This window comes from Gracilinanus agilis, chromosome 1 (genome assembly GCF_016433145.1).
Source record: "Gracilinanus agilis isolate LMUSP501 chromosome 1, AgileGrace, whole genome shotgun sequence".
Classification (NCBI taxonomy): domain Eukaryota; kingdom Metazoa; phylum Chordata; class Mammalia; order Didelphimorphia; family Didelphidae; genus Gracilinanus; species Gracilinanus agilis.
In genome coordinates this window covers 374,514,506-374,530,002 of record NC_058130.1, presented here as the reverse complement: position 1 = coordinate 374,530,002, position 15,497 = coordinate 374,514,506, and the positions used below count along the sequence as shown (strand labels likewise).

Sequence of the window (15,497 nt, the reverse complement as noted above, 5' to 3'; positions counted from 1 at the left end):
AGGAAGGAAGGAAGGAAGAAAGGAAGGAAGAAAGGAAGGAAGAAAGGAAGGAAGGAAGGAAGGAAGGAAGGGAAGGAGGGAGGGAGGGAGGAAGGGAGGGAGGAAATGAGAAGCGCCAAGCTATTAAAGTAACTCCATGAAAATTATCCAGGTTAAGTAGTATGTTGACAAGTGAGATGCTATTCTAGAGTGGAAGCATTTTTTTGTGTTAATCTAAATGTTAGCCATTAGTATTGTGTTACTGGTCCAAAGACATTAACTCTTGCCTATTTCCATGATAGATTAATGAGGATATAGGTTAACTAGAAGCACAGAGAATTATCCTCATTTATATTTTTAAATTTTTATTTCTTAATGGCATTAAATAGTTGCTCAAATCAGTTAACATTATATAAAGCACTTGTAACTATTAAAGCACTTTATAAATGCTAGCTATTATTGCTAATTGGGCTTTAAGAGAAGCCATAAAGTTTCCATCTTTAAAAACAAAGTTGGTTTTTAGCTTCCTGGAATGTCTTCAGAATAGTGATGACATTTGGAAAATATATCAATTGACATGCTGCAGACCATAGAGAAGTTAACTGCCTACTTTCACATATGATAGACAAATGGAATCCCATTTCAGAAATTTCATTGAAGTTAAAAATCTCTGTAATGATACTGATTCCAAACCTCAGTCTATTACCACTTACTTTTAGTAGTATTTGATATTTGTACATATTAAGATTTTATCCCACATATGGTACCTATTGTCCTCCAAAGCCCTATTAGGGGAGATGACTCAAAATTCTCAAAGGCTATGCTAAAGAGTACAATCTCTGGTTGTCTTTACCAAGTTGGAAAGGCTTTAAATACAGTCAGTCAAACATTTATTTAATATCTACTATGTTTTAAGTATGTGCTAAGCTCTAGGGAAACTGAAGTAAAAACAGTCCCTGCCTTCAAGAAGCTTATATTCTAATGGAGGAGATAATATGTAAATAAAATACAATATGTACATAAAACATAATAATAGAATAGATGGAGGAGAATCTCAGGGAAGGAGGCACTAGTAGGTAGGGGCATAGATTGTACATCTATTGTAGAAAAACCTGCCTAAGTTTGAAGATAGTGGTCCAAAGGATGATGAATTTTTCTGCCACAATTTCTGAAAGTCATCTACTTAAGTCACTGAAGTATTACAATGGAGAAAATATACACATCAATGAAATCTCAGTTCCTTGAAGAAGTATTGATCCTAGGTAGAGATAAAGTCTGGGCTTGGGATTTCATTGATGTACATCAACATTTCTTGAAATTTTTAGTTTCTGAACACCTTTACACTCTTGAAAATTATTGAAGATCTTCAAGAGACTTTTTATTTTAGTGAGACACCAACACCAATTCCACATGGGCCAAAATATTGAAAAACAAATGCTAGAAATCTATGGAATTACTTCAGTGGTGTATTTTTATAAAGGAACAAAACAATAAGTTTGTATTTGGTGAATAAACCTTGAAATGCTTTTAAAGAAGTGGGCAGTTAGGTGGAACAATGGAGAGAGGTCTGGGCTATTCAAACCCTGCCTCAGATACTTACTAGCTGTGTAACCCTGAGCAAGTCACTTAACCAGTTTCCTCATCTGCAAAATGAGGATCATAATAGCAGCTACCTTACAGGGTTGTTGTGAGGATCAAATGAAATAATAATTGTAAAATGGCTTAGCAGAACCTGGCACATAGTAAGCACTATATAAATGTTAGCTAGTCTTATTATCATCAAGTGGGCAGAAGCATTCTTCTGGGACATCACGAATGTTTGTGTGGTTTCACTCAGTTTTTAGAGAAAAGGGCTCCTGACTTCACTAGGTGAATAATAACTGGGAGAACTATTCAGTTCTAATCCCAAAAGGAAAGCATTAAGTATAGATTTCCCTTCAAAGACCCAAAACTTTGTGTGAGTGAGTTTTTATTTTGCATTTCAGATTTCCAGTTTCCATGGTTCTTGATTATTATCTTTGGAATATTTGGCCTGACAGTGGTGTTATTTGTATTCATACTTTCTAAACAACAAAGGTAGGTTTGAAAGGCTTTTTTGAAAGGTTTTTTGTCAATGGAGCTATAAGATTTCCATTCCTTATCCCATTCTTATTTCCTAATAAATTCCCCCAAAAATTCCAAATGAAAATGAAAAACAAAATCCAGTATGACTTTATACTTAGTTCTGTATTCATGCAAAGTTTGGTTTAGACTCCATCAACCATGGCCATAAATTCCTTAAGAATTACATATTATATGTCTAGAGTGGATAGGTTACACACACTGGTAGATCCCTACCTGATACAGTCATTTTGGAAACCTCGTCTGTTCATTTCTTAGCTTCAAATCCAGTACTCTGCTTTCATATGTTTGTTCTAGTTCAAACAAAATACAACTATACTGCAAAGACATTGGTATATACCCTAGAAAGGTATGATCCAGATAAACCACCAAGCTAACAATGAATTCTTGGTTGCTCTGACCTAATGCTTAAATACCTATGGAGTGAAGAGGGGGAGAAAAGGCAAGCATCAAACATTTTTTTAAATAGTCTTAACATTCTTGCTATTTCAAGTAAAGTAGATTTTGGACTTAAATTATTATAATTATCTCAATCATATATTCCTCTTCACAGTCTTATATCCAAGACAAAATCTTAGAGAGGTAGAAAATGTACTGGTCTAAAATCCAAGAAACCTTGCTTCTTCTTCCTCCTTTGCCACTGCTATATGACCTTAAAGAAGTCATCCGATATTTTATAGGCCTCTTTTTCAACATCTGTAAAATGAAAGCATTGAATGAGTGATCTCTAAGCTCTCTGATAGCATAAATATTTTATGATCATGGCCTTTTAAGCTTAAATACCTCTTGGTATGAATAACTCAATACTAAATATGTAAATTGAATGTATAAGTATGAAATTATTTCAATGGTATATTTTTATAAATCAAAAAAACAATAATTTTTTCATTGGATTAAAATTCTTTTGAAGAAGTCCATAAAGTAGAAGCAAAGATTATTAGACACAAAAATTATTAGATACAAATAACTTTGCATTTTTGGGGTTGCTCATCATGCCATATTGCTGCCACTAATGGCACCAGAATGAAGTCCACTATGCAACCTCTGGTCCAGCCTGAAGTAGAGCCAGCTAAAACTGTGTGTGAATTGTTTCAAAGTGCTACACTACCACTGTACTACAAAGAAGAGTTATGTTTTGAGTTTATTCAGAGTTTTGTGGGTGGTTGCTGTTGTTTTTAAAGAGAAAGTACAACTTTTGAGCTTTCTTACTATGAACCACAGCTAGTCTATAATTCCCAGCAGGTAAAGAAAGTATTGCCAGACTAGCATGCCAAGATTCCTCATCTTAGTCCTTGATATATTTTTCCAAGGAGACAAACCTTTGATTTTGTGATGAAGTTTATTGGAAAAAATAAGTTGGATTTTAAAGTTTCACTTAATATACAACTTTTCAGGAACATTTCCATTTCCTACATCAAAAGATGCCTTTAATATAGGAGATTAACAACTTTTTTAAAATGCCAGGGTGGGAGGGATTCAAAACTCTTTATTTGTTAGTTGCATGTGGCTTCTTTGAAGTAATATCAATAACTTATAATAACTTTAGATAAAAGACAAATGATGCCCCATTTGAATACTTCAATGTGTATAGTCAATAAGCTAGTTTAGGCAAAGCTAATTTACATGAAGCTGTTAAACATAGGCACAGTAGTTTACTATAAAGAAAGATAATTCAGTCTTTTGAAAGTTGTTTTATTGAAATCTTTTGTTTTCATATCATGTGAATTTTGCAATATATTATTCCTCCACTCCACCTAGAAAGCCTTCCTTTATAACAAAAGAAAAAAATAAAGAAAAAAATTGGTTAGCCAAACCAATATTTCAAATGAACCTAACAATATAATATGCCATGTTCATACAATCCTCTATCTCTACAAAGAGAGAGATCTATATTCTTATATTTCTTCTTTAGAGTGAAGTTTAATTATTATAGTCACACATACTTCAATTTTGATTTTCTTTTTTTGTTATTGTTTTCATTTACATTGCTACAGCCATTATAGATGTTATTTTCCTTACTTCAGTTTGCATCAGATCAAATGAGTCTTCCTATGCTTCTCTACATTCTTCATATTCATTGCTTTTCATACACAGTGATGATGTCCCATTACATTCAAGTACCACAATTAAGGTAATTCACTCAGCCACATATCAACAGGAAACATTATAAAAGCCAAGTAAATTACAGTGTACATTATTTAATTTGTCAGAATTAATAAAGCAAGTGGAAGGAAAGAATAGAATCCTCCTAACTAAATAATGTTAAAGAAATTCAGAAAGTTCTTTTTATCACTTTTTTAAATAAATTATACCCCAAACTTTCTCTGTACTAAAATTAACCAAGTATTTTACAGAAAAGTTTTTTTAACTTTCATATCTTAGAAAAAATTCTTTTTTCTCCCACATTTTCAGCATTGACAGAGTCCCCACATGCAGAAAATATGTCCTCTAATTGCCATGTTCTTATAGAAATAGGAGGTAGTCAATATTATGTGCCACAAAATATCATGATAAGCCATATTTTAAGCCATAAAAGAAAACTTCAAATAATGGGATACTTACTTCTGCCAATCTGTGACCTATCTTTATTCTTCCAATGATCAAAAGTGTGCCCTGACCTTAATAAGCACCTAACTAAATTTTTGGTTGAGTTACATAGAATCATAAAGATTGCTTTACAAAAACTTAAAAGTTCATTCAGTCCAATATCTTGCCTTTAGATAAAACCACATAAACCAAGTGATTTCCCCCTCATTCAAAAATAGTAACTTCTCTGTCCTAGGAAAAATATGAAATCTCAAATTCACAGAAAAAAAAATTTTACCCTTCTACATCAACATCTAGAATCCAATAATAATAATAATTGTTATCATTATTATTATATACCACCCCCTAGGTATATAGGAAAAAATATAATAGAAAACACTTTCATGTGTACGTTATTTGTTTAAAATTTTTGAATTTAAAAATTATAATTATTGGATAAGTAGATCTTTTGTATAAGTATAGGAGATGATTTTGGCTACCAATGTTTCTGTCATACAAATGGAAAATAATAAATATGTTAGAAGAGGAGGAAGAAGACAGGATGACAAAGCTGGACAGTCAGACCTTTACAATATACCCACATCTTTGCAGTTTTCATTATTTTGTTCAAAGTTTTATGAATACCAGATCACTAGGAACAAATTAAATTTTATGCAAAAAATTTTCCCATGCCTTATCCAAGTAATTTTTTTTTATTATCTACAATTTCAAGTTATCTATGATACTATCCTTCTATTAACCCAGATAACTGAACTCTCCAATTACTCTATATTGTGGCCTGTTGTTATGATTAGTGTATGTTTCTGAGTCAGTATCACCGGTTCCAAAACAATTATCTACAATGCATTCCACAACCACGTACAGTACCCTGGTCCCTGGCCATCCATCTTGCCAACATGTGCCATAGTCCCAAAGGTTTCAGGGACCCAAGGAAAGAGAAAAGAATGGATGAATTAGTAGGAACCTACGAAAACCCTCTCTCATAACATGCCTAACCAGGGCCAGAAATTTAGTTATTGTTCTCATAAAAAATAATGATGGTAAAAAATAATAATGATGATAACCAAAAATCACATTTCTATAAAACACCATGGTTCACAGTTTGCACTTTCCACACCATGACTCTGGCAGGCAGGGAGGGCATTTCACAGATGAGGAAGCAAGAGAAGAAACTTGCCCATTGTCCCAAACCCTAGAAGGGGTAGAGTCTGGACTTGAACCCAGGCATCCTGTCCCTCAGTCTGATGCTCTTTTCTATTCTACCACTGAAAGAGGAGCCTCTAGAGCATTATGTAGTATTAGCTGTTCCAGGATATTGGGTTACTCTGTCTCTCTGCATTTTTGTATTTGGGGGAAAAAGTCAAAGGAAAGAAATAGTCTTTCAGGGAGACAGAATCAACAGGATGTTACAAGACATGTTTCTGCATTTTATTCCCATTTGAAAATTGGTGGTTAACCTGCTGAATCAGCACACTGGAGGTTTGACTCAAAACAAACAAGGGCCACCCAGAAAAGGCAGGTGAGAGAATATTCCGAGAATGATTTTCTCCTTGAAGCTATTCCCATCGATGTCTTCCAAACTGCAGCCAAAGCCCTGGAATGGTCACAGTATTTGATCAGTTATTCTTACTGCCAGGATAGGGATAGTTACTTTCCATACCTTTCAAATGAACCCATGAAACAACTCTGTCAGAAGGCAGCATGTCCTAGTACAGGGATTCTTCACCCTTTTAATGTCATGGACCCCTGTGGCAGTCTAGAGAAAACTATGGACCCCTTCTCAAAATTATGCTTTTAAATGTACAAGATAAAACACATAAGATTATATAGGAAGCCAATTATATTGAAATATCATTATCAAAAAAAAATTTAAGTAAGTTTATGGACACCAGGTTAAAAATCCCTAACTTAGGGACAACTAGGGGGCACAGTAGATAAAGTATCAAGCCTGGAGTCCAGAGGAATTCTGGATCTGTCCTCAGACCTATTTCTTAGATGTATAATCCTAGGCAAGTCACTTAACCTCCTTTGCCTAACCCTTGCTCCTCCTCTTTTTCGTTGTTCCAAGAACTTTTTATTGTAAAAATAGCCAAGAGATATGATCACCAGCAGCTCTTGGAGGTGGCCTGATGAAGCAATGAAGCCCTTCAGGCTTCATGGAAGACAATAGAGTAGCGTAGCATGGTGTCTGGTCTCTGGGCTCCAAGTCCACAGAAAGACCCCTATTTGATAAGTCTTGACTGACCACACCAGTGGAAATGTGAATTAGCTACGGTGGGAGGGAGGGGGTGAGATGGGGGATGGGAGGTGAAGGGGGTGAAAGGTAAAGTAAAATCATGACTTATGTAACCAGGGAAATTTTTTCTAAAAATAAAAAATTATTTAAAAAAAAAAAAAAGAAAAGAAAGACCCCTATTTGAGTCCTGAGGACAGAGGCTGTTAGAATCGTTACTAGGATAGAAGATAAGGGTTTTTTTTTTAATCCCTAACCTAGATTATAGAAGACTAATCTAGGAGCAAGGAGATTCCTTTCACACATACTAACTCTGTAACCCTGGATGAGTCACTTAAATTCTCAGTGCCCAGGCAATTTTATAAGACCATAAGTTTGAAGAATCATTGTTGACCTGCTTTAATAGAGAAAGCTTTCTCACAAGGAATTCCCTAGTCTCTTAAAATCTCAAGGCTAGACCCTCTTGCTCCTGCCCCCTCCCACCTAAAAAAATAATAATAAAGCCTGTCAAAGATTGCTATAGTTTTTTGTCTTTTTTTTAAACTCTTACCTTCAAAGAACAACAGTATCTAAGCAATGACAGTTAAGTGACTTGCCTAGGGTTACCCAGCCAGAAAGTATATAAAATTATATTTGAATTCAAGATCTCCTTATTCCAGATCTGACGCTCTTTCCACTCTGCCACCTCACTGCCCCTTGCTGTAGATTCTTTAGGTAAAATTTTAGCTTTAGTTTGGAAGTGGGAGTATAAAATAAGAATCAAAAAGGAAGATTTAAATTAACAAGATGGTATCATAAAATGATAACTAGATTAGGAACCAGAGGACCTAAATTTTAATCTGGTTCTGCCACTGCTGCTGACATTGGGCAAATCAGTTCATCTTCTCTGTAAAATTAAAAGGTTGGACTAGACCAGTGATGGTAAACCTTTTAGAGACAGAGTGACAGGCCATGGCCCCACTCCATCCCCCAAAGACAGTGTGCCATGCCCCTTCCCACCACCACTTGTTGGGCTTACCCCACCACCCCCTTACCCCACACAGGGGAGGGAAAAAGCACTCTCATTAGGCTGCTGGGCAGAGGGCAGAGGATGTGAAAAAATGTCATCAGCATGATGCAGAAGAAGAGGGGAGCAGCTCCACCCAAGTCCTCTGTCTTTCTAGTAATGAACTCTAGGGGGAAGGGAGGGTGGCCACATGCCCACAGAGAGAGCCCTGTATGCCATCTCTGGCATCCATGCCATAAGGTTTGCCATCACTGAACTAGATTGTCTTTGGGTTCCATCCTGCTCTTAGATCATAATGAGAGGTATCTTGTGATTGGGGTGGGGGGTGGGGGGGAGTCATAAATTTGGAATCACAGAAACCTCCTTCTGTCACATCCTGTGGGACTTTGGGCAAGTCATGGAGATTCTCTCACTCTCACCAAGAAAACAAGAGAGATTCCTTTTTCCCCTGTGTTCTTTTTTGAAAATTAAACAAAAGCCCCACTACAGTTGCTTTCTTGTAACTTACCCAGAAACTATTATTGAATCTCACTCTAAAAACTGAAACTAGCTATTAGCCTACTACGTGTACATCAAGAGAGTAGGGTGCCAGAGAGCTGCCCTTAATATGAGTAAAAAATATATAGTAAAAATATATATTTTGCTGCACTCCTTTCTACCTTTTCCTATAATTTCTCTTACTTCCTTTTGTATCTTCCATTTTCTCTTCTCCTTCTTTGTGATAACGTTTCTGGAATAAGGGCGGTGTTTCCAATATTATATTTTTCTACCCTTTGAAAGAATGAAATATGTATTTTAAAAATTAATCAGACCATTTTTCTTAATTTTGTTTGAAAGGATCAAGCTGCTGATTCTGCCCCCAGTTCCAGTTCCAAAAATTAAAGGAATTGATCCTGATCTTCTCAAGGTAATCAGTAAGCTTTTTGTCTAGATTAAGGATGGTAGTCTATACTGAGCATTCCTGCCCAGGACACCTGCTTCACATTTGTTTGGGGTTTCTTTCCTTCCAAAGCAAAAAATTTTACAATATAAAATTCCTCATTCTGTTAGTTGTGATAGAAGTGACCTGAAATGTTTTGAAAATAAAACTTACAATGTTCATAATATCAGTCAACAAGACCAATGGCAAACCTAAAATAGTCCTAGCCTTCCAGGAGCTCCCATTTTATAAGAGAAGACAACAGAGATAGATAGATAGATAGATAGATAGATAGATAGATAGATAGATAGATAGATAGATAGATAAGAAAGAAAGAAAGAAAGAAAGAAAGAAAGAAAGAAAGAAAGAAAGAAAGAAAGAAAGAAAGAAAGAAAGAAAGAAAGAAAGAAAGAAAGGAAGGAAGGAAGGAAGGAAGGAAGGAAGGAAGGAAAGAAGGAAGGAAGGAAGGAAAGAAGGAAGGAAGAAAAAAAGAAAGATACATACATACTTACATGCATATATACATATATACATTTGTGCGTATATACACAGTATAGAAAGAGAAACTACAAGGTAATTTGTGCGGAAAGAGACATATGGAATTGATTGTGGAAGTAGGGGACCTTAAAGGATAAGCACTATATCTTTTGCTTATTAAATAGGTAAAATTTATCCAGTAGTTGTGTAAGGGTGAAAAAGGGGTTTTATGGGTTCAATATATTAAGGATGGTCGCCAGAGGGTTTAACTATTATCAATCCTCAATTAAGAATAATCTCAAATCAAAATTGACTTTTATGGAAATTTATTTACATGAGAAGAGAGAGGAAGTATAGAGATAAGAATCTATCCCACTGATTAGTCCAGGTAAATCTTAACCCTCAGCGGAGGGGTAAAGGGCCTGAGGCCCGGAGGTGAATGGAGCAAACTTCACTCTCAGAATCTATAAAATGAAGTTCAGGAAGATTCAGTCTTTAAACTCACCATGTGGAACAGTATTGGTCACGAACCAGCAAAGCTCTCTCAGGTCCCCTTCACCAAACCAGAAGCCACCTCACTCACTCAACTCCCTTTTTTATAGGGGTTACGTATGCATCACTTCCAGTGCCTTCCCCTAGCCTGCGTATCCAATCACAATAGACGCTTCTCATAGAAAGCGTAGGGGGCAGACCCTTGATTCTGATTCGTCGTTCACTCTAGCATACATGGGTTAGGACCTCCCAGAATTGGAAGGTGCTCTCATCTTTGGTGACTAAAGATGGGCAGTGTAGACTTAATCTAATTATCACAATTGAAAAGCATTCCAAGTGTCATATGTAGTAAAATAAATTAGCATGAACTATAATGATGGCAGGGGGCAGCTAGGTGGCTCAGTGGATCAAGAGCCAAGCCTAGAGATGTAAGGTCCTGGGTTCAAATCTGGCCTTAGACTCTTCCTAATTGTGTGACCCTGGCAAGTCACTTAATCCCCATTACTAAGCCCTTACTGCTTCTCTGCTTTGGAACCAATACATAGTTTTGATTCTAAGATGAAAGGTAAGTGTTTTACTTTAAAAAATAAAAAATAAATAATAATGATGATGGTTATGCACCTCTCAGGAGATTGACCAGTGCTTCTTCAGGGCACTTGAATAAAGGATCCTTTCTAGGGCTTCTCTAATGTGAGGGAGAAAGAAAACCCCAATTGATGGTTCTAAACTGAAGAAGAGCAAATAACTCAGCACAAGGAAGCATTATTGAAATGTTTGGTTTTTTTGCAACCCTAAACATGCATTAATTCGAACAAAGGCAGATTTTTGCCTTTAGGTAAGCAAGATTCTGATCACGAGAAAAATTGATTGCTTTTGTTAGACAGAAGAGCTCTGAAACAGGATAAAGCTCAAAAAGGATCTGATCCCTGAATCACAATGTTGATGAAGCTTTCCATTTGAAGTTCAAGTACTCACTTTTCTAAGAGAAGAATGCCAGAAAGCACTGATGTGTATATCAATGTTTATATTGTTCCCTCAGCCCAAAGAGCTATTGCTTGTCCTTCTAAACTACAAATTTCAAGATGCCAGTTAGTTCTCAGACCTCTATAACAATTAGTACAAATGTATGAGTGAAGTCACTCAAGTTGCTACAGGCATTCACCTGTCATTTTCATTTCTGAATACAGCATAGCCATAGTAGAAGAACCAATTGCTATGTACTGCTACATTCAGTCAAGTAGCTCACCAAGGATTTCATTTCTCACTAAACTCAGTTACTTGCAAACTCTTGTAAACTTGCATAGACTCCAGCTCTCAGATCCCTCTGGGTTTCCTCCCACCTCCACCACCAATTTTCTGAAGCTCACAAAGAGAGAGCAAAGCCTCTCCATTTCACATTATTATTTCTAGGAAACTCATCAAGCACACATGCTCCCAGAACTGAGCCCTTATTGGCTATCTCCCTCTTGTGTATTTGTTTTATTCTAGAGGCAGTGTGACATAGAACAGAGAAGACTTGGGTTCAAATCCTGTTTCTAGTTATTCAAACTATCTCCATGTCAGAAAGCTTCCTAAGGCTTATCTATTTAGTCAAAAATGGGTTGTGATCTCCATTGGTATATAATATGTATAATAATATAATAAATACTTACAATGCTTGTTAATGATGTCTTAGAGAAGAAAGATTTTATGCTGAGGAAGTCTTAGATTCTTGAATGTATTTGTGTATTTTATTACATGTAGGATATTATTATTATTGTCATAATTCATTTGGTATTTATTGTTTTTATTATTCCCTTCTAAAAGTTATTTAATAAATTATATGATCAGGGAAGCTATTTAGCTCAGTGGATAGAGAGCCAGGCCTAGAGATGGGAGATTATGGGTTCAAATCTGGCCTCAGATACTTCCTAGCTATGACACTTAACCCCCATTGCCTGGCCCTTACCATTCTTCTATCTTACAACCAATACACAATATCAGTTCTGAGACAAAAGGTAAGGATTTTTTTAAAAAGTAAAATAAACTGGCAGCAGCTGGGTGGCTCAGTGGATTGAGAGCCAGGCCTAGAGACAGGAGGTCCTAGATTCAAATCTGGCCTCAGACATTTCCCAGCTGTGACACCAAACCCCCATTACCTAATCCTTACCTTTCTTCTGCCCTGGAACCAATACACAGCATTGATTCTAAGACAGAAGGTAAGGGTTTAAAAAATAAAATAAAATAAATTACATGATCAAATGAATTTTTCCTCATAGTATTTTATTTTCCTTCATTTCTATAGAAAGGAAAATTAGAAGAGGTAAATACGATCTTAGCCAGCCACGACAGCTATAAGCCTCAATTCTACAATGACGACTCTTGGGTTGAGTTCATTGAGCTGGATATTGATGATCCTGATGAAAAGACGGAAGAATCAGACACAGACAGACTTCTGAGCAGTGACCGCCAGAAATCCCTGAATTACCTTGGGGCAAAAGATGACGACTCTGGACGTACGAGCTGTTATGAGCCAGACATTCTGGAGACTGATCTGAGTACCAATGACTCCTGTGATGGGACTTCAGACATTGCTCACTCACAAAGGATGAAGGGGAAAGCGGATCTTTTATGCCTCGATCCGAAGAACGAGGAGTCACCTCCCACCTGCGATGCCCCAACGACTCTTCCCCCCAGTGGCGTCCTCCTTTCGGAAGGCGGCAAGCCAAGACCACTTCTCACCAACGGGATCGAGTCGGCCAGCCTGCCTGTCCACACTCAGCTGAGCAACCAGAGTTCGCTGGCAAACATCGACTTTTATGCCCAGGTGAGCGACATTACTCCTGCAGGAAGCGTCGTTCTCTCACCTGGGCAAAAAAATAAGGCAGGGATATCGCCGTGTGATGGGCACCGGGAAGCCTCGCTGTGCCAAGGAAACTTCATCATGGACAACACCTACTTCTGCGAGGCAGACGCCAAAAAATGTGTTTCTATGGCCCCACATGCTGAGCCAGAGCCCAGGATGGAGCCGAGCTTTAGCCAGGAAGATGTTTACATCACCACAGAAAGCCTTACCACTACTGCTGTGAGTTCTGGAATAGCGGGAGGACCTTCCAATCCCGAAATGCCTGTGCCTGACTATACCTCCATTCACATAGTACAGTCTCCCCAGGGCCTTGTACTCAACGCGACCGCGCTGCCTGTGCCTGACAAAGAATTCCTCACCTCGTGTGGCTACGTGAGCACAGACCAACTGAACAAAATCATGCCCTAGCCTTTCTTTCCTTTACCTTGCGCATATATATTTAATGGCATAAAGATGGCTTAGACTTGTCTGCTTAAACCAAAACAATGTTTAAACATTATTTTTTTTTTTTGGTGGTTCTTAAGCGCTTTTTCCTGAAATGTCGAAACATGATACACACACACAAACACACAAGCATTAATCAGACTCTTTCCTATTGTGAATTGTAAATATTTTAAAGCATTGTCTCTCCAAGACCATTGAGTAGCAGTGATTGTCTTATTATTGTGGGTGTTGATTTTGTGATACTAAACATTGAATGACTATGTTTTTAATGTATAGTAAATCATGCTTTTTGAAAAAGCTAAAATCAGGTGGTTTTGTAGTTCAGGAGAATTTAATGCAAATCATACCATACACTGAGTTGTTTGATGTCGTTTTTTTTAAAATTGGTAATTGGAAAAACGAAATACAATATAAACAGGAAGGCAGAAGTAGTTTGGGTAAGTAAAACATTTATTTTGACATACAAATGGGTAAAGATATTTTAATATTCTAGACTTAAAGCACGGCTCTTTTGTATTATGGTACACAATGTGTACTGTAATTTATGCTGATCCATCTAAAGAATGTATTCGTTGCAATTTTACCAAAGCTGGTTTCCGTTTTGGTCATTGCAACAAAAATAAGAAGCAAAAATGAAATAAAATAAAATATCAAAAAAAGTTTTTATAGGGTCATTTTTATACCTCCAAAAATGAATCCTTAAATAATTCTAAAGTGATTATAGTGACTTACTTTATAAAATCATATTCATCTTACCATAAGGTTTTTTTTTCAGCATACTTATACATGTTTAAGTTTTCAGACAAACTTTTAAATTGTACAAAAACAGTAAGAGCAAAGAATCCATTCACCACCATAACCTGGTCCATGCCAATGTCAGTAGGTATTGAGAGGAGTAAAAGTTAGAGCAGATGTTTCTTTGCCAGAACATTTAAATACTGCAATTGCACCTTCTGTGATTTTGAGCCCATGGGAGAATCCAAAATGAGCACTGTAGCCTTGGCATCTATATCTTTGCATATAGGGCCTGCTTTTTATCCCATTGTTTCACAAGTGGAGGATGAGGTACATGAAGCATTTTCTAAGTTGAAACCAGATGAAATGAAATGAACAGGGAACAGAGGCCAATGTTGTTCAGGAAACTTGGTTTGGGGTTTGGGGGAGTTTCCCCCACAGTTTCTAGACAGCCTCCATCTTTCAACATAATCAGGGACAAGAGCAGCATAGATAAATGACATTTGTGGTTAATACAAGGTCCCATAAACCAATATCAGTAACTTTCTCCCATGCTAAACATCTTTCTTAGGGTTTCTTTGTGGGTTGTAAAACCATATGATCTGAATTTCATCTCCCTTAGTTTTTCCCCTAGGATCCTCTCAAAGAAAATGTTAGTGAATAGTGAGTCAGCTGCAAAAGCTGGCAATAGGAAAGAAAAGGAGAAAGGGAGTATACATATATATATAACCCACAAACTAGAGAATCGGTCCCTAAAAAAACACTTTTGTTCTTAGTGAATGTGAGGAAAGTTCTCCCCAAAAAGTATGTTATTAAAAAGGAAAATACCGTCTGGGGGAGATAATGGACTTCATTTGAAGAAAAAACAATACACAAAGTATGACAGATGAAACTTTGAATTTCACCTTCTTTATTGATGGGATTTGCCCATTTAGCACAGGCATTTTTAAGACATGAAGAACACCATTAGGGACTTTCGATCCCCCCCTTTTCTTGCAAGAACTGCAGCCAGTTGCTGGAACTGGGTTTGGAAAGTCCAGCGTGTGACTTTGTAGTAAGTGTTTATTAGATCTTCTGCTAACTTGCTACTGCAGTTTTCTAACAGCTTCATTATTTAGTTTCATGTAAGATTTCATAAATGTAACACTAATTCAATTAAAGCTACGTACGTTTTTGGAAGAAGTCTCTTACTATACTCAAATAGGCTGACGAAGTTTCTATAGCCAAAAATAGTTTAAAAATACCTCAACCAAGCTCAGAATGTTATTTTGGTACTTTACTGGTTATACAAGCCATTATTCACCAGTATGAATAGTTGTGTCTTTCGGTTTATATTTAACTTCTTTATGTCTGTGGATTTTTTTCCCTTCAAAATTTAATAAATTTATTTTCCTGGATCCATGAGGATGTGTTTTTTATTATCAAATGCCAACATTAAAAACATGTATGATTGATTACACACTGTGGATTCCTGATTCTGTAAGAAGAGTTTGCCATCATGGAATTGGGCCAGTTTACATCAATGTAAAAGCTAAAATAAGTCTGGGGAGGGAGATGTTGGCTTATGTTAAGTGGTCTTAATCCAACCACAACCAGGCCATAGATAGACTAAGGCAGCAGATCTCTACAAAATTTGATTTGAGAACTCCAACAAGGCCTCGCCTGCTTAAAACTATAACAAATAGCAGGGCAGGACTTG

General features: G+C 36.7%; 1 protein-coding gene across 1 annotated transcript in view; it reads left to right on the top strand.

Moving 5' to 3' along the window:
- Positions 1-15,195, top strand: part of GHR (growth hormone receptor) — a 33,006-nt gene extending 17,811 nt beyond the window's left edge. Inside the window, exons 5-7 of the mRNA XM_044681290.1 lie at positions 1,946-2,055; positions 8,724-8,793; positions 12,059-15,195. Coding sequence (XP_044537225.1) covers positions 1,946-2,055; positions 8,724-8,793; positions 12,059-13,027 — 1,149 coding nt within the window. The 3' untranslated portion in view covers positions 13,028-15,195. The remainder of the gene's footprint in view (positions 1-1,945; positions 2,056-8,723; positions 8,794-12,058) is intronic.
- Positions 15,196-15,497: the final 302 nt, after the last annotated feature.